At 38.1% G+C, this 27,264-nt stretch overlaps 3 protein-coding genes across 5 annotated transcripts in view; 1 reads left to right on the forward strand and 2 right to left on the reverse strand.

Annotated features, from left to right (window-relative positions):
• Window positions 1-1,678: 1,678 nt before the first annotated feature.
• LOC106923241 (circularly permutated Ras protein 1) lies at window positions 1,679-15,467 on the reverse strand. Of its 3 annotated transcripts, XM_088015785.1 has the most exons (20): window positions 15,341-15,358; window positions 11,068-11,152; window positions 10,786-10,837; window positions 10,228-10,281; window positions 8,963-9,094; window positions 8,790-8,876; window positions 8,599-8,684; window positions 8,287-8,484; window positions 6,644-6,688; window positions 6,462-6,551; window positions 5,350-5,501; window positions 5,158-5,239; window positions 4,358-4,479; window positions 4,172-4,256; window positions 3,795-3,901; window positions 3,470-3,582; window positions 3,265-3,376; window positions 3,019-3,159; window positions 2,386-2,479; window positions 1,679-2,134 (listed from the first exon to the last, which is right to left on the reverse strand). In XM_088015785.1, the coding sequence occupies exons 3-20, from the start codon at window positions 10,835-10,837 to the stop codon at window positions 2,021-2,023; spliced, it is 1,866 nt and encodes a 621-aa protein (XP_087871911.1). In that variant the 5' UTR covers window positions 11,068-11,152; window positions 15,341-15,358; the 3' UTR covers window positions 1,679-2,020. The 3 variants fall into 3 exon arrangements, 2 of the variants coding, with proteins under 2 accessions (XP_087871911.1, XP_014851667.2); XM_014996181.2 differs by lacking the exon at window positions 11,068-11,152 and having other exon boundaries at window positions 15,341-15,442; XR_015766143.1 differs by lacking the exons at window positions 1,679-2,134; window positions 11,068-11,152 and having other exon boundaries at window positions 3,019-3,155; window positions 15,341-15,467.
• Window positions 15,468-16,111: 644 nt separating this feature from the next.
• tkfc (triokinase/FMN cyclase) lies at window positions 16,112-26,116 on the reverse strand. Its single transcript, XM_014996182.2, has 17 exons — window positions 26,021-26,116; window positions 25,302-25,491; window positions 23,353-23,457; window positions 23,077-23,264; window positions 22,880-22,958; window positions 22,510-22,599; window positions 21,683-21,717; window positions 21,508-21,592; window positions 21,155-21,244; window positions 20,258-20,374; window positions 19,771-19,890; window positions 19,097-19,234; window positions 18,917-19,023; window positions 18,193-18,299; window positions 18,085-18,118; window positions 17,887-17,979; window positions 16,112-17,212 (listed from the first exon to the last, which is right to left on the reverse strand). Exons 1-17 carry the CDS (start codon window positions 26,033-26,035, stop codon window positions 17,054-17,056), a joined length of 1,752 nt encoding a protein of 583 aa, XP_014851668.2. The 5' UTR covers window positions 26,036-26,116; the 3' UTR covers window positions 16,112-17,053.
• Window positions 26,117-26,404: 288 nt separating this feature from the next.
• exoc6b (exocyst complex component 6B) overlaps window positions 26,405-27,264 on the forward strand; it is an 87,305-nt gene continuing 86,445 nt past the window's right edge. Inside the window, exon 1 of the mRNA XM_014996178.2 lies at window positions 26,405-26,838. Within this exon, the coding sequence (XP_014851664.2) occupies window positions 26,579-26,838 (260 nt within the window). The 5' untranslated portion in view covers window positions 26,405-26,578. The remainder of the gene's footprint in view (window positions 26,839-27,264) is intronic.

Raw genomic sequence — 27,264 nt, forward strand, 5'->3', positions numbered from 1 at the left:
GGACCTGGGGTAAATTTCCGCCACTGTAAAAATATGTGATTATCTTTAGATCAGCCGTTAAGGTTGCCGATAAGTGAGTCTGTGTCCTGGTAGACGGGCTGTTTTCAACCAGAACCGGTCTGATCACTCCGTCTGCTAACGCTGCATCATTATGACAATTTAAGCAATGAGTTAAATGAATCAGCAAACCCCAACAGGAACTGCAGTTCATTTTCCCGCCACTTGTTGGCAGTAAAAACAAGCTGATGTCAGATTTTTCTTCTGCATCTATGGCATATCTGATTAATTTCACCTAATGCTTAATATGCCTATATTATCAGACCAAAGTGAGTTCAGAGGGAATAAAGAAGAGTTTTTAACTGCAAAACAGTTTTAAAAAATTAAACTGAGTTGAATTGAGCTGTAAATTTTTCTAAGCAGTGTTAATGTTTTCAAAATAATCTGTTTGAAAGCATTAGAACATAATTATTAAAATTCCCCAACTTTAGCTTTATACATTTTTTGTGGATTGTTCTATCTAATAAAGCTCAGTGTTGATGAATATAGTAGACATTGCCTTTCTACTAATCAAACTTCATAGCCTTCCTTTAGTATACAATAAACTTTATCACAGTTACTGATTGTGGGTTTTAGACAATAAAGAAAATCCAAATTCAAGCCAAACCTTGTTGAATTGACACGTTTCCAAGTGCTTTTATTAATCTGTTTTTTATTTCTTATATGTGTAATAAGTCAGTGTCTGAAGCATGTATGGTTGTTGCTGAAGAATAAAGTGTGAAAAAGCAATACATTAGGAAAAACTAGACAATTAAGATGTTACTAAATATGATTTTAGTCTGAAAAATGGACATAATTAAGAATGTTAAAGGTTGAGACCTCTAACATTCTTAATTATGTCCATATAATTCTGTCCATAATAAAAGCTACTTGATTCAAGCTAGCAGCTATTTAGATTTCAAGCTTAGTAGCTAATAGTTAAGTTCAATCTGAGTTAGCTTGAACTTAGATTCAAGCTAACAGCTACTTAATTCAAGCTAACAATTACTTATAAGCAGCTTAAATCTAGAAATTTAAGCTCACAACTACTAAGATTCAAGCTAACACCCACTCAAAGATGTTGACAGTTACTCAGTCAAGCTAACGGTTAGTGAGACTGGAGCTACTCAGAGTCACGGTAGCTGAATGTTTCTTCCTCAAAGTAATGGGTACATAGCAGATCTTTACCACAGGGCCTTGCTTTGCTAGTCTTGATCAATATTTTCTTTCTAAATGATTCTAGTTGGGATGTTTTTGACGCCGTTTACTCTTCTGCTTACATTTGAAGCTTAACAGAAACAGAGTGAGGACAACGTGGGCAGATGTGGATGAAAAATAACTGATTAAAATCTGCTTTGTTTTTGTGGTTTCTAGCAACAAAAGCCTGAGTGGGCGTGTGCAGAGAGTGCAATATTTTGATTATTCTTTGTACAACCCACATATATGACACCACAAACTCAGTTTTTATTAATCTCTACTTTCAACACCATTAAAAAAATATTTCCACTCATTCTAGAGAAGCTTAACTGAGCAGAAAATCTCTATTTTGTAAAATATCCAGAATAGTTGAGATGCGGCCTTAAATCAAATCAGGTAATCTGAATTAAGTGTGAAAATTGAGAACAAATTGAAGGAGACATGATTTTATTTTGCAATAAAACATAAAAGTCTTTATTTTACGTGAAACATGGAGAAATTATATATGACCTTTCTATAAAACAGAAATATAACACTTGGTTTAATGGCTCTGCTCTGATTTATTCAGAGAACATGACCCATTTTGGACTGCATTCAACCCAGATTTATTATCTTAAAATGACATTCTTTAACTTCAGTATAAAACTATGAAAATAAAATGCCAAATTAGTTTTGGCTGTATGTTAGAATTGCAGCTTTTGCACAGGTACAACATAGATAACTAATACTAGGCCGTTCATGAATTCACATTGTATATTTCTCTCTGTAGAATCAGCTTTTTTTTTTTTTACACTGCTTCCATGACCTTTTTCCTTCCTAAAGTCTTTTTCTGGACGGGAGCCGTGATGCTTCTGGCTTTCTTCATCTGGTACACCACCTCAGCTGCTTCGTCCGACAGAGACTGCTCCAAAATAAGGGAACAAATGTGCATTTATGGGATATTTAAACTGCAAGATTGTAAAACGTTTGCTTTTTGTTACAAAGAATTAACAGTTTTCTTATAATCTTTTAATCTACATGCTATCAGGCGCCACTAAATTTCACAGCATTTAATATCTTAATCAGTCAAACTTAACATGTTTGGCATGTTTTCTCTTCACAGTTTTAACTTTTTTTATGGCTAAAACTAAAAGTTTAGTAAATGAAAGGCACCTGAGAGTCTGATGTCATGTTGCCACAAATTGTCGTCATGGTTTCCATCCAGTTACCATAGATACTCTCTTCCTTTTGGATTGGCCTCAACTTACTGCAGTGGAGACGGAGACAGAAAATAATCAATACACATAAAAAAACACGCTTAAACCAAGCGATTAAAATTAACCAAATTTTTCTAATCTAACTTTAGCATTTTAAAATGAATGATTTTAAAATGAATGGATTTATTCCCACACAAGTCAACAAGCATTCTGATGGGATTCAAAGTCGTCTTCTTCTTCTTCTCTTTTTTCTTGAAGGCATTTCACCTCAAATTCAAAAGGCTTCTTCAGTCCTGAACATGGTTGGAACTGATAAAAATAATAAGTTGCAATCATAGTAATAGCCGCTGGAAACGTAACAAATGTTGTAACTTTGGTCCCAAATCAAACAGAGTCTACCAGCCTATCAGATGTCTGGTAAACATGTAGTGAGATGTGTAATGACAGCACTTGGAAAAATTCAAAATTTGATGGATTGATGTGAAAACTCTCAGCAAGATTCCATGGTTTTGATGGAAAGTGACGCTACTCAGATCTCAGAGAGGAAGTAGTTTCCTCACTGCTTCCTGTCTGGCAGGGTTGGTGGTACCTGATGTGATGGAGCAGGTCTTGTTGAGCTGCCAGCTGCCTCTGTGCTTCAGCCACGCGGCCCTCCATGGTTAAACCGGCGCAGAGCTGAGCGCAGTGGACGGCCAGCACCGCCATGTTGAGTCTTCCCAGGAGAATCTGACTTTAGACAAAACCGACCAATTGAAGTCAGTATCAAAGAATCTAAAACACAAGCTGTTTGGTGTATTGGGTGATACTGGGAATAAGCTGTGGTGTTGTTTTTAACCTGCTGGTGGCTACTGGCCGTTGTTCGGTGATGATGCGGGTGACTTTCTGCTGGTCTCTGGTCTTGAAGCTGAGCTGCAGCTGGAATGGAAGCGTGTTCCTCTGGAGACAATCTGGTAACCAAACAGCATCTCTTAGCAAAACACAACTTGGAGATATTCTTTTTGTTTCTGCGCTAACAGTTCTTTTATTCCTGACTAACTCACAGTCCATGTAATCTGGTTTCACAGCAAACTGGAAGGTGATCTCCAGTCCCTTTGTTACGTTTCCGATCTCTCTCACCAGTTTGTGATTGTTCTCCTCCTCATATGGGAAATATCTACAGGGAGAAAAATGGTTCAGTTGTCAGAACTATTTCATATATCAATACACCAATCAGCCATAACATTTTGACCAACTATCAAGAATTAGAGGTCCAAAATATTGATAATATCAACACCAAGTTGAGCTTGATAATTTAGTTTCAGATTCCCTCTTGAAATTTTATTTTTGAGTGTTTTTTGTGTGTGTTTGATTTCAGTCTCCACTCACACTCCATGAGGAGCAAGCAGGGTTGCAGTGACACTTGTTGCCAACACGTTGTCTTCAGAAATGGACTGGATCTCTGTCGCCATGGTGCCGATGCTAACAATGTTCACCTGAGGGGTACAAAACATTTAAGAGTTTAAAATGTATTTTTTATGAAGCCTTCTCAATGGCAGTGCAGGTTTTATGTCTCTGGATGAGTTGTGATCAGTGGTGGGACTCGATTAAATTAAATTAAATATTCATGCTAGTAAATAAGCTGCCTAACTACTGCTTGTGACCAGCTTCCTGTGGTTTAAATGTAAAGCAGGGCTACTTTGTTCTTCTTTAGACATTTTAATAAATGTTAAATAAAAAGTTAAATGAGTTTTATTTTGTCTCACCCTTCCTCCGGTCACATCAGCCATTCTCCCAATGTCAGCCAGGCAGCAGTCTGTCCCTTTAAAGGACATTACTGAGATTATAACTCTGGAAAAACAAGAAATTGTTTATTTATCCTTAAGAATTCAACAAAAACATTCAAGCATGGAGTTAATGGGGGAGGTTAGTGTGTGTGTTTGTTTCCTGACCCTTTCTCTACCGCCTGCAGAGCCAGCTCTCTGTAGAAATATGGAGCCTCTGCATAAGAGGACTGAGCTTGCTCCATGTCACCGAGTCCGATGTTGGCTCTGCCATCAGTGCACAAAATGACCTGCAACACACGTTGAAATAAAGCCGTCACACAACTGCTCAGGGCTGCAAAACAACTGAATTAAACACACAACTTCTCAGATAAAATTACACAGCAGAGCCTTAATTTTTAGCATAAGATCTGGCTAATGTAAGTTTTGTTTTAAAGGGGCAGTATTATGTATTTTCCAGGCTCATAGTGCCATTTTATACCAATAAAGAGGTAGCTATGTTATGTTCAGGCATTATAAAAATACTATGTATATCAAAAATGAAATTTCACTTGAAATTGGGCCTCTGTCTCTTTAAGAAACTCCTCCTCTTTCTGAAACTTTACCTTCAGGAAGTCACCACAACATTGCTCCATTATTAACCCTTTGATGACGTCTTTATCAGCGTTTCACTGAGAAGTAGCTCGTATAACAGGAGCTATGTCCACCCAGGCGTTTAGCACAGCTGAATGGTTTCCATGGAGATTAAAGGATTTCTCAATCAAGGCAACACTCCATGTATGTTTTTGATGTGGGAATAACATTATAACATAATGTAAATTTTTAAAAAGTAAATTTTAAGTGATATGTAAAAAGAGTTTCTGATTGCCCCCTGCTGGGAGATTTAGTATTTTATGTGTTTGGCTGATTTTCAGGGAATTCTCAGTTTTTAGAAATGTCGATGTTGGTTGGAGTTATTCCTCACTCACCTTGGAGCCGGGGTATTTTGATGCTAAAGCTACTGAAGCTAACGCTGCCGGACCGAGAGCTGTTGCTCCATTTTCCCTTAACCTGAAAGATACGGAAATATAAAACACCGGTAGTGTTTCTGTGTTTGTACACCATTTAACTTTAGAAGACAATAAGTTGTATCTGTTTACTTTTTTGACTGAATTTCTTACTCTTTGACTCTCTGGGTGAGATGTTGGTATGTCTCAGCGATGCAGTGAGGGACGCTGTAGCCCAAAGCCTGTTTCCAGATGTGTTCGTAGTCAACCAGCGCCCAGTCCTTGATGGTGAGCGGAGTCCGACTGCCATCCCCGTAGATAACAACCTGAAGGACAGGCAGCAGAAAACTTAACCAAACAAAATCACATTTCATCTTTAAATGCTTCATTTTCAAAGGTTTTATTTGACTTTGGACCTTATTGACCACACATTCTGAGTCAACAACGGCTTATTGCAAAAGCTGTTCACACAACTGTTCGATAATAATGAGGACCAAGTTATATGACGGAGGCATCCAATAGAAATCCAATTATTAAAGAAAAAGCAGGAAAATATCTGAAATACAGAAATTAAATGTCAAGATGTAGAGAAAGTTAATATGAAATTATACCTCTAGTAGTTTCCTCTATATAACCCAAATCAGCAGCTTCTGGTGGGCAGCTGACTCTCCAAGGTCAACCAATAACTTTAATCCTTAGCTTGATTGGGGACCAAACTTGCAATGTTATATTTCCTACTGTCACACTACACTGTCAAACGATCCAAACAAATATAAACAACAGTTCCCTTCCTCACCTGTGGGGGCGCTGCACCAAGAACCTCTGAAGGAAACGACTCAGACCAGTGCAACTTTCTTTTTCACAAAATATAAACGAAAACGGAGTAGCATCAGATTTTAGCAGTTATAGGATTTCTCTTTCGTCTCTGGTAAAAAAAAAAAAACACAAGTCATTTTTCCCTGTAGCACTAGACTCACATGTTTATTTTGGTTTTATTTACCCAGAATGCCCTGTGTTGTAGTTTGCATCCTACTTTTGGAGCAGTCTCTGGCCTGATTGTGTTCACATATGCATTCAAACCCCAACCAGAGTTCACTTCAACTGACCTGAGACCGAGGTTTGAAGGCAGACCAGAGTTTGATTACGCATTCAGACCTCTTCAAATGAACTGGACTTTTTAGATAAAGTTTGACTGAAATGGACTAAACAGGATTGGTGTGAATGCATCCTAAAAGATGACTCATATGAACGATCTGGCTCAAACATGACCGGCCCATCAGTCCTACCTCATCATTAAAGGTGACGAGGGCCACCCTACGGTGCGGCGTCTGCTGCAGCGTGAACGTTAGCGTCTTCTGAAGAGCATCCTGGATTCCCTGTCGGACAACAACAAATCGCCAAGTAATCCACAATCAACAGATTTCACACAGGGTTTAATTTAATCATCAACAACAAATTAATGTCTCACCTCTAGTCTGGATATGTGAAGCGTTGTGCCGCTGTCTGAAGTCACCTAACGAGAAATCATAGAGAAGTGATTGTACGTGAGACTGTGACCTTTTTGTGGTTTAATGGGGTCAAACTTGTGTAGGTGTTTCTACTTGCAGCTCTTTCTCTTTTTACTTGAAACAACAAAACGACCATCTTGCAAATGCATGAAACATGGAGGTATGCTTACAATGCCCTTTCAGAAGTCATTTTTCTAACAAAACAAGAAGACTTCAGAAGAGAACAGCCAAATAGAGCGTTCTGATTGAATCTAATGGAGACGTGTTCGTGAAACCGAAAGCAGAGATCATATCTGTTGTGAAAGCTGAATCTTTGTTGTGGGAGTGACATCTGTGCTTTAAGTGCTTCTCATCAGTGTCACGTACTGCCGTTTAGTCTGCTGTTATCAGAGCTGGAACACCAGATTTTTATCACTTGTGGTTTGTGTTCTTAGTATTTCTACAGATCGTTTACATTTCTTTTTATTGGAGATGCTGAACATGCAGATCTTTTAGCTGTTTGCTCTCAAGTCGCTCCTAAATTCAGTTGGTTGAGGTTCAGCTAGTAAATAAAGACGTAGCATAAAGGTAGACTGTATGTAGACTGTAAAGTATAACTAACCTTTCTGTGAAAGTGTAACTTTGGCAAATTTTGAAAAAAATTGACCCTGAGGGGCGTGGCCAAGTATGGGGGTTAGCAGAGGGGTCAGCAGTGGTGAGGTCAATTTATCCATGTTGTTATTTTTATGAACTTTTCTGACCCCTCTAGTGACTTTTTTTTCAAAAAACCAACTAGTGATAAATCTAGTGACTTTCTTTTTTGGTGTATTTGGAAATTTTATGGCGACAACGTTCCTCTATACTATCTCCTGACTTGGTTGTGTGTCTGTGTGAGATGGTTTTACACCCAAACATGGGGCTGTGCCGAAGTTATATCAAACTGTAATCCATAGGAAATTCCAACTAATTAGGCAAAAATATTGCAGAGCTAAATAAATGTTCATGAAAATGTCAAAATTTGCACAGAAACATAAAAATGGAAGCCTAAGTAACCCACTTAGTTTACTAACAAAAAACAATTTGCACTTTTTTTGCTTCCATGAACATAGTTCACGGGCGATAAAAAAAACTGTTCATTACAGTTTTTGCACAAAATCATTCTTAGAGATGTTAGTCTCTTTTGAGCAAGTGGCTTATAGATGTCTAGTCAACAACAAAACACTTGTACATTGTACAGCATATACAGAGTAAAACCAGCTGACCAAACATGCCGGGCTTCACTGAGGTTGCTAGGTAACAGGCTGGGCTTCACTGAGGTTGCTAGGTAACAGGCTGGGTTTCACTGGGGTTGCTAGGTAACAGGCTGGGCTCCACTGGGGTTGCTAGGTAACGGTGCGGTGCCTGCTGATTTGTGACGTTACATTCCGTAGGTTTTTGAAACTACTCATTTTCCAGACACCAACAAACTTTAACTTATTGCCAGAAACCATTTGCATGTTTTTTTTAAGCACTTGGCTCTTGCGCTGTTTTTAGAGGCAGTAGAGAATCAAATGGAAGTATAAAAACATACATAATTAGTATTTTGCATAATGCATCTCGTTTAAATTTTTTGTTTTACACACACCTCTGTTGTGACCGTCATGCTGCCAGAAATGTCCACACAGAAAACAACCATCGTGTCCTCCAGGTTCTGGTAGTCGTCTTCGCTCATTCTCGGCAGGTAAAGGTCGTCAGTGCGCACACCCGCACGCTGACCGATGCACACCTGGGCCAAACTTTCGTCTACACCGTTTTCATACCCACAGAACTCGCATACCCACAACTGCAAAACAGAGGAGCAATTTAACATGCTAATGTGAGTTCTTACAGGGAGGATGGTCTTTAACTGGAGAAATAAAACAAAAACCAGGTTATATTGCCATGAAATAATATTTACCTTCTTCCATACTGAGCTGAGACATGACAGCGCAGCACTACATTTCCCACAAATCACCGGGTTCTGGAAGGTCTCCAGACCTGCATCTGCAAAACAGACATAGGATAAACTAATGGGAAAATGATAAACTTTGATTTGTGTGTGTGTGTGTGTGTGCGTGTGCGTGTGCGTGTGTGTGTGTGTGTCCTGACCTTGGCTCATGTCAGCCAGTTTTCCAAGACCAAGTGAGATGACGTTGATGTTGACCTTAAAACGATTTTCTTCTTCCAGCAAATCAACTGAAAGAAGCAGAAGAAATCGGTTGGAAAAACAATTACATTTCAGACAGATTTAATCTTTAAGAGTTTGACTGAGGGTCACTTACGTCTGGGAGGAACCGGAGGAGGGAGAGAGAGAGGAGTGACAGGAAGTTGAGAGGAGAGTAAAGGCATATTGGGAAGGGAAGTGGGTCGAGGTTTTCTCAGGCGGCGAGGAGGCAGCGGCGGAGGAAGTGGACCTGAGATATGCATAAAAAAACGGCTTATTTTCTCAATTTATTATGTACAGAAACAGTCTTTTAGCTACAGAGATGCCCTGATACAGCAGATTTCCACACATTCTTCTCTTGAGGACAGTAAATTTGATCTCATGTTGTGCAAATATGATGAAAAACATCGTTTGCATGACAGTTAAGTGCAGTCAGCATTTCCAGTGTGTACAACTTGGTACATTGTAAGGTTTTTTTCTGTTTTTAACATTATATATCAAGTGGTCATGTTAACAGAATATTTTCACATATTTCTTAAATAAATGAAAATAGACAGATGGAAGCCATCTATCTTTTTGACAGCTTGTTGAAGAGGTATGGAGGTTTTGGAGCGCGTTAATTACTGGTGTGAGATTGTTTTCCCGCTGAAGTGAGAGCTTACAGGATCAGAAATCCCCTTCTGATCTTCTGATCACTTCAATTGGAGAAATGTTCCCCGATTTCAAAACTTTGGTTGAAGTGGCGCCTGTAATTTCATTGTCCAGTGTGGAGAAAAGGGAGGATTCGTCTTTGCGCACATGTAGGTGCACAACTCAGGTGTGCCTCATTTTTTATACCATCTTTTCTTTGTTTTTAGGTTTTTTGCTATGTATTTTTAACTTGATCTGAAATTGCCAATTTGAACTTTAAACTCTTTGTTTCCTTCTCATGCTTTTTTAACATTGCAACTACATCTGTGCTTCTTACAGTGTATTTTTATTGTTTTTTGTTACACTGTTAAATAATTTCTTATTTATTTTTGGTATTTTCTGGTTTCCTTCTTAATTTCTTTCTTGTTTAAACACATTTTGCCTGACTTTTTCCACATGCATCAAAATTACTCTGACATCACAGATTTTCCACTTGTTGAGTTGCAACCTGCATAGCTAGTCTTTCTCTTCTCTTGCTTTTGCAGGCATGCCCACACACACACACACACACACACACACACACACACACACACACACACACACACGGGCATGGAGGTTTCTTCTTTAATATGCTTTCCTGTTATCTCGCTGCAATACTCTGGAGAATAAAAACGTTCACTTGAGAGAGAAAAACAACTGAAGCGCTGGACTTGGAAAATGTTGAGTTTTTGCTCAAGTGTGTGAGAAAGTTACCTGTTTGTAGAATCGTACTGTTTTCATAGTCGGGTCCAAACTCAGAATTACCTGCTGTTGGAGAGAAAATGATTGTGTAAATTAAAAATATGTAAAGGTTTGATGAATTCAGCAGAACAAACAGCTGTGTCAGCTTTAAGGTGTTTGGTCACGTTTTGGTTATTTAAAACTTGCTAAAGGTTTGAAGACAAACTTTTGTTTGAATCGTCTGATAAAACGTTCCTCAGGTTTGAGGGAATGGGCTGGTCTGGGATGGGCATTTATCAGATCTTTTATCCTTTGATGTGATACAATTTCCTGTAAGAGTTTAGATTGATCGTTTTTTCTTCTGGTTTTGTTTTTGCACAAAGGCATCAATAAATATCAGTAAATTTGGAAAATACAGTTAAATAAAGAATGTATGTGCAGCTTAGTGATATAAATCACGTTTTTCTAGATGACTTGCATTTGTCACATAAAAATGAAGTAACACATAGTGTATCATCATTCTGTTTATCACAATAGTCCTATAAAATATCGCGATATATTTCTGAGTCCATGTTGCCCATTGCTACTCACCCAATCCATCTGGGCCCCAGTTACATACAACATGGCTGCAAGCAAACTCCATCTGGGAACCACAAAGACGGACAGAAATCTTTAAAATTAAAATTACAACCAGAGAAAGAGGTTCGAATGTCTGTGGAAGACGACAATAAGCCACAACAACAATCTGAAAATGACAGCTCAGCTTCCTGGAGTTGCCCTCACGCCGTCACCGCAGCATCTGGGTTGACGATCCTGTTATTTTTCGAGCTAACAGGTGGCTGAGTAAAACCATGAAAGCAAACATTTCCTCACTTCCTGTGTGAACAACGGTGAGGGTGAAGAGAACAAGGCGCTGCTCTAACGAGGGTTTAAATCATCATTGATGAGGCGAGTTGCTCTGCCGAAAACAAGAACATGACACAGAAACAGATGGGATTTAACCAGCAGCGCCTCTCCAACCACAACACAGTGACCAGAGCTCTGCAGGAAATACTTTACTCTCAGGAGAGTTTTTACTTTGACCTGAGTCATTTTATTATGAAGTATTTTTACTCTTACTTGAATGAAATTTCTGGATGTTTTTACCCACTGAATGAAAAACAAACATGTTTGAACCAGAAATTCGGCAGACGGAGACACACCTAGAGTTTCTGTTAAAGTTTCATCAGGTTTTTATTGAAAGAATAAATAATAAATAAATTATTTTATTTTGTACTTGTATGAATTATTGTCATTTTAGTTCTTAAAATACCAAAATTTCCACTTTACATTACATTTTGCTCTGTCTGATGATGTAATTTTTAAATATTAAATGATTGATAATTTGATCAGTTACTCAGTATTCGGGTAGACTTTTTACCAAATACTTTTTTACTCTTACTTGAGTAAAATCTTTTGGCTACTCTGCCCACCTCTGCCAATTTCAGAATTTAATTCACAAAAGATTAAACACACATTAAATATTGAACTTCAACTTGCCATGTAGCCAACATTTTCATTGATTTTGTTTTGGTCCCTGACAACCGCAAATCAAAAATAGTAAAAATTTGGCCAGAAAAATGGAAAACATTTGATGATTGGAAATTGTTTGAAGCCCTTTTTATGCTTTAGATCTTTAATGATGTGCAGACTTTTGGAAAGATGTTGTTCATTGAGCAGTTAGAAAAAAATCTCAATAAGCTAATTGTAACATTTTTAATTTAATGAATTTTGTGGCCTTCCAGTAGGTTCAATTTACCAATTTTGGCAAATTTAACAAACTGTCTCAGGTTTTTTGCAGCCTCCAGCAACTTTTCTTCAGCTTTGCTTTGCATCCCCACAGGATGACGCTGCCACCGCCATGTTCCATGTAGGTTGAGTCACACAGTCAACCAGAAAGTCTCTTAAACCCAGACCTGCCTCTTTTCTCATTGAAGAAAAAGCACCGTCATGGCGTGATGCTGCCGCCACCATGTTTTACCAACAGGGTTATGTGTAGAGATAACTTTACAAACATTTGGTAACATTTTATTTGAAGGGGGGTGAATAAGACTGTCATGACACCGTCATAAACATGACATAACACCTGTCATGAACATGAATAAGCCTTCATGAATATTTATGACTGTTGTCATAAAGCGTCATTCGGTAAATTATGACACTTTTAATACAGAGTTGACATTATTCAAAATGTCTTTGTTATGACAACTTGACATTAACCAATAAATCATTACTGTTTAAACTTTACCTTTAATAACATAAAGTTACCTCATTTTTAAAGTGCAATCAGTAATACTTTTATAACAAATTTATATCAATAATGATTTATTGGTTAATGTCAAGCTGTCATAACAAAGACATTTTGAATAATGTCAACTTTGTATTAAAAGTGTCATAATTTACCGAATGACGCTTTATGACAACAGTCATAAATATTCATGAAGGCTTATTCATGTTCATGACAGGTGTTATGTCATGTTTATGACGGTGTCATGACAGTCTTATTCACCCCCCTTCAAATAAAGTGTTACCAAACATTTTCATGTATCTGCTTTATTGTTAAGTAGATGGAATACTTCTGGAAGCCTCTATATATTATAAACATTGCTTTTCATTAACAGTCCATTTTCATTTTATGCTCATTTGTGACGCCTGCTGCCTATTTCAGTAGAAAATGACAAGAGGTACGGGAAACCATGCATGTTTTTTGGATGACAGAAGAATATCCATCTGTAAATATGTGTTGTTTGCTTCGTATTCAAATGAAAATGTGTAACAACTCAGATCTGTTTAGTACGATGTCCACCGTTATTTCCTCTTAACGTTACTGTGGGAACTGTTATGCTAATTCTTCTGAGGGGAAATTAAGAGACTGAAAACCACAACGTACCTACTGTAGCATTTGTCATAAAGAAGCATCTTCACATCACCTAAGTTTGTCAAAGTTTAACAGAGAGAAGTGCTGCGCTTGACAATTCACTTCCTGAGTCTGGAAGCTGGCCTAAAGTCATCAAATAATTCAAATGTACCTATTTTACATTAAATAGCTTAAAATAGGCTCCCAAGCACCATATTATGACAACTAAAACATTACTCAGAATGTATGTGTTCAGTGCTGTGGAGACTTAAGTTTCATTTTTAGACATCGGAAACTGCTAGCAGCTGCACGTTAGCATAAAAACTGAAAACATTTAAATATGTCTGGCCCTTTTTTGTTTTTTACTGAGAATGTCTGAAACATCTAGATGAAGAATAATTCACAATCATCAAACTGTTGTTCTTTCTTAAGGTGAAAATGTCCTGTACATTTTGTTCTTGGTACAGCAGCTAGGCTAACATGGGTTAGCATGTGTTAGCATGACTCATATAGTGTTGTTTATCAGAAATTGGTTCCTTTTATTACAGTAACCACTTTTAGCTTTGGTTGTATTTCTCAGATAATTTGGACTCTTAACCTCATTAATTTACAACATGTAGCATGAACGCTAGCTGACTCAAATTTAGGCAAAATGCAGCTAACCTAGAATTAGCTTCAAAATTACTCCTATTTTTATCATAAGTTAATGTTCTCTCAAAAAGACTTTCACTGAAAATGTTTCTTAAAAACCCCTAAAATAATGTTTTATATCATACATTTACGTATATATATTTTTAGATCTGTTTTATTTTATAATTGTTTTCTATTTAGAACTATTTAGACTCCCTTTAAGTTTTTCCTTTTTTTACATAGTAAACCTCACTGTATTTTATTGGGATTTTATGTGACAGACTGACACAAAGAATTAAACAATTGTGAAGCAGAAGAAAAATTATGTATATTTTTTACATTTTTTATGAATATAAGTCTGAAATGGTGCTGCAGATTTTTAATTAGCTCCTCGTTACCCCGATATAAATGCCTTCAAATGTTAACTAATCAGTAATCGGAGCCCATCTGTCGGTAAATAAACCCTAACCCTATGGAGATAATATCGCGAAACGAAACTATACTAGTCGTCATCGTAAAACAGGAGTAAGACGCAATTACAGCCCCACCAAAACATGGTCGCCTGTCAAAACTTTAGCAATAGCAAGAGGATGCAATAATAAAAAACAAATCACACCAAGAGATACAATTTGATAGGGATGATAGATGTAAGGAAAAAATTAATTAATGCATCAAGAAGATCGACAATCATGACTCAGGTTTCTAGCCTTTCATCTTATCGCAAATTTTGGATTGTTTGTTTGATTAATGTCGCGGCAGCACTTAGATTTAGCTCTGTTCTGGTGTTTTTCTCTGTAAAACGATTTATCTGGTTCTGGTTCGTTGAATTTAAGCTTCTAATGAGCCAAAATATTTACAGTTCGACTCCCTGATTTCATGCGGAAGTGTAGCGCTGCCGTCCAAGTGACGCGGTTTAACATGAAAACTTTGTCCTCGCATTGTATTTTTCATGTTATAACAATATAATTTTCACATTTGAACAATATGTCATCACCGTTGCACATATTCTTCTGGTTATAACAAAAAACATTTCATGCTGTATGAATTTTGTCTAAAAAACATCGTTGAACGTAATATCTCTGTTTTCTTTTGCCTGGTTGGCAGCTCCATTCTGATTTGCTGGAATAATCTTAATTCATGTCCATATTAAATAGGATTTCTGCAAAACAGTTAATTGACATAACCATTTGAAACCATCCTTTTGGCTCATTGTTGGTGGTTTAAAGTCAGAAACCTTTGGTGACTTTTAGTGCCTGAGTCTTTTTTCCGGCCTTCCTTTTAAATCGCACACATCATCATCATCATCATCCTTTCTTAGATTTAAAAACGTACTCAAGCCATCCTTATGAGGCTTAAGGAGAGAAAATACACATTTTAAGGATTTTTTTCACTTTTTATGTAAATATCCAATTAAAAAAATATTTTGATCAGTCAGATGAACCTCTTTCTGTTGGTTAGATTCAAATATTGTGAACATTTCAGTTAGTTTAAAAGACCCAGATTAACATCATGGCTCAGAAATTGCTTAAAAGTTCCACATAAACCTGAAGATGAAGCAGAGATGTTGGGTTACGGTGGTTTATCAGAGCGACGGCTCACACAGAGCGAGGAGCGACTCACCTTTGTCGTGGTCTGCGTGCAGCGAGGAGGAGCGCAGTCTGTTGAACTGACAGCCTTTCTGTCATGCAGCAGGCTGGTGGAGTGCATGAGTGGGAGTGCTCAGTGTGGGGAGCAGGATGTCGGTGAACGGGTGGAGGTTCAGAGAAACGCCAAGAAATGAAAGTTAAAAGGAAGAGGAGAGCAAAGAGAGAAGAGTTTTATCGACAGGTTTACTGAAGAGAGGACTGTTTAGTTTTAATCTATCCGTTTCTGATGTTTTCTCAGCTGTTGACTGATTTCCTATGTAAAAAAACAACCTCACTGCATCTCAGCGTGGCTCAAACAGCCGTGAACGTTTCACATTTTTACACGTTGCAACCATAAACCTCAGTGCGTTTTGTTGCCATTTTACAGGATAAAGAAAGACGCAGATAGTTGTGAAGTAAAAGTTTTGTACTTTTACTTAAAACCTTTTCAACGTTTGACATTTAGCATAAAACTAATCCTGCACTTTAGGTCGAATATTTAATCCGTAGCGTAAAACATGGTGGTGTCGGCATAATGCTGTGGGACTGCTTTCCTTTGACACTCTCAGGGAAACAAGATGGCCCTAAACACACAAACTGAGTTGGATTGGGTTAGATTAAAGCATATGAAGGTGTTAAAATGTCCTAGTCAAAGGCCAGACATAAATCTTGTTGAAAAACTGCAAAGACTTGAAATATCTGTTTACAGACAAGGTGCTTTACAGAGGCTTTTCTGGTGTAAAAGCAGACAAAAATGACACTTAAGTAGCAAATATAATTATTTTATTAGTGCAATTGAGAACGTCATCACACTATTTGACAAAAATATATAATTTCAGTGAATTTCTAGGTAAGATGGAGTCAGTCCTTCATTTTTAATGTAGATGATGAGGATGTTAGTAGAAAGTTTAACTCACCGTGTCGATTACAGTCAGTCTGACGCTAAACTCTAAAACTAGAAACATTTTTTACAGTGTAGTTTTGTAAGCTCAAATAATATCACACTTGTTTACTTGCATCCCACATTTTCCATGAAGACACAGTAAAAAGATGGAAGTTAATGGAAAATGAAAATCCAGATTTCAAATGGAAATGACTGAAAAATGAAGGAAACGTCAGAGCACTTAAAACAATCGTATCTCATAAATTAATTTGTCTGACATGTTGGCTGGAGTGTTGAAGTTTGTGCAGGATTAACAAATCCAAACACTTTGTCCTCTAAAAATGAAAACAAAATAACACAAAGCAACACCTCAACATCTCAAGTCTCAGTTGATCTGAATTTTAACAAAACAAAAACAGTAAAGGTTGAGTTAACCACTACTGCTCTCAGAAGTGACTTAACTTCGTACTTCACATTTGTTCGAAGCAACATCTCACAGCAGGTGGTCATTTTCAAAGCTTTCTATAAAAAAAATAATTTGTTTTTATTTTTACTTATTTTGAAAATTAGCCCAACAGGAAAGTAAAAACTGTTTTGTTTATGTAAAACTTGTTGCACGATGGTGTTGATGTCTAAATTGTAAGACGCAATTCAGATATATTTTCACATTTAAAAAAAACAAAACAGGAATGATTAGGATACAGTTTAGAGGGCATAAGTACCACCAAGTAAATATCAAAACAAGCATTTCACAGTAATAAAGCTGATTTCTGTGATTAGATCATCAACGTCTGACAAATCTCTACCAACATCGTGGGTTTTGCTTCACTGCTGCTCCGCCAGCGTTTCTACGACGGCTCTCAACATGGCGGCTACGGCCACGGCGCCGGGGTCGGGCAGAGTGACCCGCTCGGCGGCGATGTAGCTGGCCCGCCCGGCCCGCGCTGTGAGGTCACGGGTCGCCTCGGCACCCGCAGCTGCTTTCTGAGGAGTCACAAGAGAAGATAAAGGGGAGATGACTGGTTTTAGCCGTCAAATTGTCAACATAATGCACAAAATCTTAAATGAACGCTTCATATATAAAAGATAAAGAGACGCAGTGCTTTGCTACTTATAGTCAACACTACAACCACTAGATAAAACGGTCAGGCAAACATTTTAATTAAAAAGAAATGGCGGTAGAGGGAAGTAGGTCAGTTATGCTAGCTTGACTTTGACAAACTAGCATGTAGATGTGCTGTGGAATTCGGTTCAGTTAAAAAAAAATACTGTAACGTTCTGTTCTTTGTGTGGAAAATGTTTGTGTGTTTTGGTGTTAAATCCTGATACATTAGTGGAGCTGTTGTCAGTCAGTTGTCATGGCAACATATCTGTTTGTAGTATAACTGACTGAGAGGGGAAAAAAAAAAAAGAATAAGTGGTTTTGAGTTGTCCTTCAATGGTTTTTCTGTGGTATTTTTCCCTTTTGCTGTGGCGCACTGCACTAAATTAATAACACCTACATCTCCAGGTTTCATTTTGCTAACACAGTTGTTCTACAGTTTCAACACGACTATGGATGGCATGTAAAAGAATCGTCTTTTTACCCTCTGTTGTTGTGCATGCATGAAATTTCCGGATGTAAACAATAACATGAAATGCGTCTGTAATTGCTGTACCTCCACAGCTGCATGTAGTACAGCCATTTGTCCAGCAGGTGGTGCTGTAGTTAGCTTCATGAGCTCATCAGCAGCCGGACACAAAGCATCCAGCTGCAGAATGAGGACAGCAGCAGAGGTTAAAGGTCAAACAGGGTCAGGTTTAACAGTAAATTACATCATAAGTGATAAATATAATCATAAATCCTCATTTCTCACCATCGTTCTGTCTCCAGGGTCAGCACCGCCATATCTGAAGGAAGACATTATTTTTTACTTTAGTCTGTTTAGACTGATGTGTTCAGATGATGTAGGTTATCTGGGCACCTTCTCATGGCTTGTGTCCCAGCATGCACTGCAGCAGCCCAGGCGGCGCCGTTGGTCTTCCCCTCGGTCACATGACCTGCCGCAGCGGTGAGAAACAGACTGTACAGCTGAAAAACACAGAAAATAAGAACTGATCTGAGATTGTTTGGTAAAATTTTAACACAATTGCATACATAAAGCACTCTATGGCAGGCCATTTTAGCACATAATCAAACTATCAATCTCAGATTATATCTGTTAGGTTTGTCAAGGAAATGATTCATGTCCTAGGTTTGCTGTTATTTTATTTTATATAAAGAAAAATAAAATGACAATTTAAAGAACTAACAATTGCATTTACTCAATTTATTCTTTTGAAAAAGAACATTTATTTTTTATTAATTAAAATTTGAAGTGTCTATAACATCAGTTTTACTGTTCATGTTTGTCAAGTTTTCAGCTTCATTGTTTCTTTCTATACCAGGAGTGGGCAATCCGGTGTCCTGCAACTCTTAGATGTCTCCCTGGTCCAACATACTTGAATCCAATAGCTTAATCAACTCCTAAGTGCAGTCAGGTTCTCCAGAGTCCTGCTAACGACCTCATTATTTGACTCAGGTGTGTTGAAGTAGAGATGCATCTAAAAGTTGCAGGAGACCGGCCATCCAGGCCTGGAGCTGCCCACCCCTGTTCTATACTGAACATTTTTGGTACTTGGAAACAGTGATAAATCAGCTTGCCGTACAGCTCCTGAAGATCCGCCCATTTTCTCCTCCACCAATCCAGCGAGGATGGAAAGCAGTCGCCCCGGGCAACCAGGAACCACATGATCCTGGAGCCACTCCTGAACGGCTGCAGGAGCAACAATTTAATGGTTTGTTTTCAGTTTTTGTTTTCCTCCTGTAAAAACGTTGTCGTTTCTCACCTCGAGCGGCCTGAGCGTGAGTGTTGCCACAATCTCCGTCCCCGGAAGCCCGGTCCAGAGAGTTTAGTTCCTCCTGCTTTTCCAGCAAGGTGGAACAAATCTTGTCTAAAACTTTGTGCATAACAGGACTCAGAGGCCCTGGGAAAAACAAAGAACAGCAAAAGATTAAATTTACATATAAATAATACATTACTCTAGGAACATAAGCTAGCTAGCTTGATTTAAATAAGTACTGAATAAATAAATTAATAGACATCACACAATTGCATACAAACAAATTTATACCAATGACTCAAGCAAAAGCATTTCAAAAGATGTGAGAAACACCATAACAAATAAAGAAATGGTTCAAGGGGAGACTAGCTAAATTGTTAAAGACCATTAAAACATTAATCAAAAATAATCAGTTGACCTATTTCAGGATCTGTAATAGTTTTATACACAAAATTATCAAAAATAACCAAACTTCACTATGGAGTTCTGTTCTGGAAGTGGACAACAGCACCATGGTGGCTGGATAGGCTAAATGTCCACACTTATTTTGTCTATTTTCCTCCTGTTGCTGTTAGCTTTGTCTAAATTTCATTTCCAGGCTCCTGGAGCATTAGATGCAGCAAAGTTATTTACAATATTTCTACGCGAAATAAACCCAGATTGTAACTAAATTTACTGACCTTGGGAGTGTTTGTCGTCCTGTGGCCGTGTGATCATAACAGGAGCTTCTGTGATGTAGTTACGTCCGCTCACAGCTGCAGTGCTGAGGTTCGGCCAGGCGGGGGCGCTGGTCTTAGTATCTGAGTTGAGATATGGAGGATCTTTACTGGTTAGCAGTTAGCTATCGCTGAAAAAACAGGTTAAACTTAATAAATTAACTAAATTTTATAGTTACATAAATGTAAAAATATCTCACAAATTAAATTTGTAAAAAAATAATATATATATATATATATATATATATATATATATATATATATATATATATATATATATATATATATTTTCCTGCTAAAATATTTCTAAATAGTTTTTGAAAACTGTGAAGCAAAAGCACATAAAATCAAACAAAGTTTAAATTTGCACCTAAACCTAAAACTTCCTTCCATATGATTATTTTTTTAAATACTGATGTAAACGAGAAGGTTTATGTGCGTCAGTGTTCACCAAACAGCCTCAGTGTTTCTGGGTCGACTTTCATCAGGGTCAGAGACACTCCCGCCATCTCCAGTGATGTCATGAACGGCCCTGACATCACCCTGGCAACCACCAACCCACGGCTCTCTGTAACCATGGAAACCACCAATAAAGTTTCGTACAACCGTTAGAACAAAAGTCTTGATTTTATTCCCCTAAACTTCAACAAAAGCATTAAAAATAAAGAGGATAAGATAGTGCTGCTTTTATATTTAACATTTCCAAAACGACTCAACTATTCTAAGTGAGTGAAACACAAAATAAGGATATATTAACTAATCACTAGTTAACCAGTTGGCCTTAAAAAAACACTTTTCAGATTTTTTTACCAAAATAATCTACCACAGTTTATTATTTTATTCATTTGAGGTCCATACTATCCTTCACTAGTGTCCCTTGTATCCAAAAAATACATTTTTAAAAACTGCATCGGAAATCTACTGTTTCCAAATCTTTTTCATCAACATTAGCCCTCACCAGATCCGAAAGAATAAACTTAAATTTACAGAATTTTTAACAACTTTAAACATCAGTTTAAGGAGTAAAAATCTATGACCTTTTGTTTTAAATCCTTTAACGCTGAAAGGTCTGGCATCCCTAATTTTTAAGTTGCACTTAAAAACAAGTGTCCCCAAATATAGTACAAACATAGAATCTAAATGCAAAGTACTTAAATAATTAACCAGTTTATGTGAGTCCAATCTTTGCAATATTGTGTATAATGTGATAACGATAAATTTGTGATTTGTTATGCAGCCCTAGCTGAACTGATTTTAAATCATGGTGTTACTGTTCTAACATAGTAAGCTAAACCGCTGCTATTAAGTTTCATTGAATAGCTACGGATGGAAGCAGGTCTCTGCTCACCCAGGCAGGTGATGGCAGCTCGGGTAACAACAGCCATCTCCAGGCAGGACAAAGCTCCGAGGTTGTTCACACACAGAACAACACTGTCACCTGTTATAATTAGAAAACAAGTTTTACTAAGCAGTGCATTGACTAGAGTCTCTAAGGCATAAAATATCTGATCCTGTAGCTGCCATGATGTTAATCACCATATTTTAGGATGTTTTGTTCTCAACAAATCGGGTATTGTGGTGGGCCACTAGGGGGCTCCACTCACTACAGGATGTAAAGATATATAGCTAAATTAAAAACCAAGCATCCATATGGTACATGCCAATGAAACCACCAAACTAATAAAAATGTAATAAACTGACCTGATTTCAAAGGCAGATGTGATTGGCTGTCTGGGTTGGTCATGTGATCGATCATCATCTTCACCACCTCATCTGCTGACGCCACCTGACAGACAAGAACCCAAAGAAACAAAGCTGGTTAACACATTAAAATAAAAACAACTACAGGTGGGTATTGTTAGTATTTCAGACTGACCTTTGACCTCTTAATTCCAGGCTCTCCATGGATTCCTGATGGACAACAGATTCATATATAGTACAAGTTAAAACTCAGTTTTTCATGGAGAAGTCAAGCAAAATGTTGCTTACAGTGACAGTAACACGTTTTCTGAGTCGAGCCAATTGGCCCCTCGTTATTAATGGGGCCAATTTAACCTGTAGTAATAGCTCATTATTCATTTAATCGCATGATGAATTAAAATGACTTCAAGCATTTCCATTCTGATGATTAATATTTTTGAAGGGGAATTTTGATCATGGAAACATCATGAACCGTTTTATTTATGATTTCTGTTGTGTCTGTGTTTTATTTATTGTTTTTGGTTGTTGTGTTTCATTTCGGATATTTGAAATATCTTCCAGTTCCAGGGTTAAGCATTCTTTACAGAATTAAAAAGTTTATTGGTCTCTTTTTTATTTAATGTCCTTTTAGGATCAACCACGTATTTTTTAATTTGAGAGCAAACTCAAATTAAAAAATACTTTAATAATGACAATTACTATGTCATTATTGATTACTTGAATATGGTCGTTTATTGCAATAATTACTTAGGCAATTTATCATGAGCAAAATGTGTTATTGTGACAAGTCTAGGGTGAAATAAAAGCGCTAGAAATAAAACAAAATAGTTTTTAAGTGAAGTATTTTGTAAGCATTTTTAAACCACTAGGTGGAGCCCTAAAATATTTACATTTGATTTTTATGAATAGAATCAAAAGTTAAACCTCTGTCCATCAGATCTGCAACCTCAAACCTTCCTCTACGTTTTACCAACGCTCCACCCTCCTGTCGTCGGCTCTTACCCAGCCCCAGCTCCATGGCTCCTGGCGGCAGGTCGAAAGAGGGCAGACATCCTGGAACGCTGCATGGAGAAAGACTCACTCCCAGTGTGCCTGTGATGCAAGAGTCCACGAAATTAACAGTGATAAGACGAACTCAAGCAACAATGGAGTCCATTTAAAACAATGGTGTCCAAATCTTATGTCATGTGAGCCAAAAACTATAATTTTCTAAAGCACTAAAGCCAAAAAATAAAAATAGTACCGTTTACTTCTCAAAAATAAACCAGGCAACTAATTTTAAGTAAACAAATGAAGAAGTCAGTTTTTCTGGTAGGAAAGAGAAGCTTAAATCAAGGGCCACACTTTGGACATCAAAGAGAAAGACACTCACCAATCCCTTTCAAAACGTCTTTCATCTTGGAAGCAATCTGGTCCAATGAGCAGCCTTCTTCTGCCAACGCCCCCGCCAGCTGGACACAGTTCAACAGCAACACATTTATTAATAATCTAGAACATTTAAATAAAAACACTTTCCTAACTGATCCTTTATCTGATCCCTTTCTGATTTCCAGATGTTTTTGTGACCACCTTGTGTATGAAGACGGTGCCACACAAGCCTCTCCTGCCGGCTTTACTGGGCTGGTCGAAGGCGCAGTCCTCGGCAACAATCACCATGTCAACGGCCACCCCCTGGTTACGGGCTTGCTCCGCCGCAAGGCCAAAGTTCAGCCGGTCCCCGGTGTAGTTCTTCACTATGAGAAGAACCCCAGAAGCTCCTGGAGAGCCAGAAAGAGGCGTGAGAGTCCAAATTTAGATATTTTTATCTGAAAACTAAATTTGTTAATGTCTGAAGAGCAGATTTACCTGCCTGGTGTAAGGTGAGAATGGCAGCCAGGATGCTGGCAGGAGGCGGAGAGGCAAACACTCCTCCTGCCACGGCCGCAGACAGCATGCCGGCACCAATATAACCTGAAGACGCAACAGCAACTTTAAACTGGGACCAGCAACTTTAAACTGGGACCAGCAACTTTAAACTGGGACCAGCAACATTAAACTGGGACCAGCAACATTAAACTGGGACCAGCAACTTTAAACTGGGACCAGCAACATTAAACTGGGACCAGCAACTTTAAACTGGGACCAGCAACATTAAACTGGGACCAGCAACATTAAACTGGGACCAGCAACTTTAAACTGGGACCAGCAACTTTAAACTGGGACCAGCAACTTTAAACTGGGACCAGCAACTTTAAACTGGGACCAGCAACATTAAACTGGGACCAGCAACATTAAACTGGGACCAGCAACTTTAAACTGGGACCAGCAACTTTAAACTGGGACCAGCAACTTTAAACTGGGACCAGCAACATTAAACTGGGACCAGCAACTTTAAACTGGGACCAGCAACTTTAAACTGGGACCAGCAACATTAAACTGGGACCAGCAACTTTAAACTGGGACCAGCAACATTAAACTGGGACCAGCAACATTAAACTGGGACCAGCAACTTTAAACTGGGACCAGCAACTTTAAACTGGGACCAGCAACTTTAAACTGGGACCAGCAACTTTAAACTGGGACCAGCAACTTTAAACTGGGACCAGCAACATTAAACTGGGACCAGCAACTTTAAACTGGGACCAGCAACATTAAACTGGGACCAGCAACTTTAAACTGGGACCAGAAACATTAAACTGGGACCAGCAACTTTAAACTGGGACCAGCAACATTAAACTGGGACCAGCAACTTTAAACTGGGACCAGAAACATTAAACTGGGACCAACAACATTAAACTGGGACCAACAACATTAAACTGGGACCAACAACATTAAACTGGGACCAACAACATTAAACTGGGACCAGCAACTTTAAACTGGGACCAGAAACATTAAACTGGGACCAACAACATTAAACTGGGACCAACAACATTAAACTGGGACCAACAACATTAAACTGGGACTCCACACCCCTATTTAAATGCCAGCAAACTGCAAACATACAGTCATGGTGGGGAAAAACGTACACCCTCTTCTGTTTCTCTGGTTTTACATATTACAAGTTAGGATCTAAAACGATTTAAATTTAACTTTAAGTGAACTAAAAACACCAAAAAAATATGAAGCCAAAAAAAAAATAATAAAAAAATATTAAGTATACCCCAGCGTAAAGTGGCCGTCTCTATAAAAAGCGGTGCACCGATTGCAGTTTTCTGGCCGATCATCGATTACTAATCTTTAAAAAGCCTGATCTGCCATTTTGCTAAAGAATGTAAGAACCCCCTCAATAAACTTTAAATTTTAATAAACATTTAACACTGGAAAACATTTTAAATATCTGAAATATATAAACAAAACAACACAAGCAACAAATAAAATGAATTTTAAAAAAACTATTTTAATTCATTCAAAGGAATGAATATTCTTCATATTCTTGAAGGAAAAGTTGAGACCAAAGCACCAGACTGAAAACCAATTTTTGGTAGAAAGAGAAAGAAAAACGATAAATCGTTCAAATGGAAATGATTCATTTTAATTTATCTTGTGATTTATTGTTATCGGTGGATAAGACCGGCTTCATATTTAACTATCAGCTGATCAACAATCTCCCAAAATTAAGGAAATCGGTGCCAATAAATCCAAAGTAAAAAGGATAAATCAAAATTCTTATCATGGTAAGAAATTTATCACGATACATGACAAACGATGTATCGTTTATCATGTATCACGCACTCCTAGTTTCACGTTCCAGAAATGATTAGGGTGTACTTTCTTTTCTCCAACATTTAGAGGTCATCCATAATAAAAGGTCGTACCCCCGTGTGCCGGCTCATGTCCTGAACCTCCTCCAGACAGCAGGCCCACTTTGCCCTTCAGACTGTCCAGGTCAGAGCGAAGCACGACTCTGTGGCCCTTCAGCAGAGCGAGGCCCCCAGAGGCCCTGACCAGGCCGCACAGAGCCTCGTCAACACAGCAATCCACCGAGTTGATCAACTTCTTCTGGGCCTGGGAACAAACATCCTGTTATCAAACTAAATATCATAATGGACTGATGCAAATGGAGCCGATCAGAGGATTTCTGCAAAACTAAAACGACATGAAAGATTTGAGAAGATGCATGTAAACTATTAGAAGATTAATCTTAGAAATTTTCTAGAAAATTTGGAAATTTCTGAGTTTAAAAAGTCGAATATTTTCTACAAAAAACTTCATACATTTTGAGATTAATTTTTGAAATTTTCTAGGAAAAAAAAAGTACATTTCCGAGTTTCAAAAGTCGATAACATTCGACTTTTGGAAATTGCATGAAAAGTAAAAATGTTCGACTCTTGTAACTCAGAAATGACAGCATTTGCAGCAGTTGCTTATCACTGACTGGACTCTGATCCTTCTGGTTCTGCAGAGCAGACTTGGCTCAACCACGTTACCAAGACGCTGCATTCATCCAACAAGACTTCACTAAATGATGATACAGCTTCATCAACACTCAGTGCATCACTGTCCTGGAGATAAAACAGCCGATTCACTCATTTACCTCCATGTTTAGCATGTGTTGTCGCTTCTCCCGACAGGCAGCAGCAGGATGACGTAGCGGCGTCAAAGCGACGAGATTTAGAGGCAAAAGCCGGATGTTTGTTTCCCTTCAAAATAAAATCGCTTTAGAAACGTATTTATTGAGTAATTATTTGCACAGTTCATTTACAGAATTATATTTATGTATGTGTGAAAAAATCTGTAATCTAAAATGACTAAATTTAGTCATAGGTTCTTTGGAAATATCTTATTTATGGAAAGTCTTGTTTTAATTTTAAAAAGTGGAAATGCTAACATTTGGATTTTTTAACATTTCTCCATAGTGAAATGTTGATAGGTATCAACCCCATGTATAGGGATGATACCTCACCCTATACATGGGGTGAGGTATCAACATGTCAAAATATAAGGTACTCTTCACTAGTAATTTTTTTTTTAATTATTTGAAACATGGAAGAAAAACTAATAAAAAACAACAACAATTGTTTAAATATGATATTTTGTGTTTCAAGAAGAAACTCAACAATTTTTTTTTTGTTTGTTTTATTTTTCACCAAACATGCACGGCCCTTCCTTCCGCAACCACAGGTTGGAAACACATGGAGTCCCCGCCCACCCGGGCTGCCCTGTCTGTTTTCCTAAACCCACTGTGTGGTTCCTCCTCCCAACCTGTCCGCAGTCCCGTCCGTCCGTTCAGCGCAGCTTGGAACCGTCCACAGCAACATGCAGGATGGCGAGCGTGGAGACAGCAGCCGAACACGAACGCATTCTGCGGGAAATCGAGAGCACGGACACCAACTGCATCGGGCCGACACTCCGGTGAGTCAGCCTGCGGCGGCTGCGTGCCTGTCAGTCCCGCTGGAAGATGGTCTAACGCTCGGCGTCACTCGGCTCCTGAGAGCGCCTTCAAAACTTTAAACACACATGCTTCCTTTATCGGACAGCTAACCGGCTAACTTTAGCAAACACGAAACATGGCTATTTTATGTAATACATTCTGGAGTTAAAACTTAAACAGAAACTCTTGTCTGACTTAAAGTTTCTGTCAAAACCCGATTCTCTTGTTTTTGTCCTGTAACTTTGGTAACTTTTATCAGGAGGTAAACCAACCGTTGGGCTAACGTTAGCTTCCTTAGCTAACTAGTTGTCATTCTGTTCACACTTATTGGAAATACTGCTTTAATAGGTATATTAATTCTCTCCGTTTGGTGTCAGCGTCATCACGGGCTTCTGTCTTTGTCTGTC

This window comes from Poecilia mexicana, unplaced genomic scaffold, assembly GCF_051168715.1.
Source record: "Poecilia mexicana isolate PSO_F unplaced genomic scaffold, ASM5116871v1 scaffold_18, whole genome shotgun sequence".
NCBI lineage: Eukaryota > Metazoa > Chordata > Actinopteri > Cyprinodontiformes > Poeciliidae > Poecilia > Poecilia mexicana.

Excerpts from the sequence above, each read along its gene's own strand:
- tkfc (XM_014996182.2), bottom strand. Across the intron at positions 22,959-23,076 it reads GCACCGTCTTCATACACAAG|CTGGCGGGGGCGTTGGCAGA; the intron begins GTGGTCACAAAA and ends AACTGTGTCCAG. Across the intron at positions 17,980-18,084 it reads ACCCTGGAGACAGAACGATG|CTGGATGCTTTGTGTCCGGC; the intron begins GTGAGAAATGAG and ends CTCATTCTGCAG.
- LOC106923241 (XM_014996181.2), bottom strand. The coding sequence starts at position 15,427 with ATGCACTCCACCAGCCTGCTGCATGACAGAAAGGCTGTCAGTTCAACA. Across the intron at positions 6,552-6,643 it reads TTCACATATCCAGACTAGAG|GGAATCCAGGATGCTCTTCA; the intron begins GTGAGACATTAA and ends GTTGTCCGACAG. Across the intron at positions 2,135-2,385 it reads ACATGACATCAGACTCTCAG|TCTCTGTCGGACGAAGCAGC; the intron begins GTGCCTTTCATT and ends ATTTTGGAGCAG.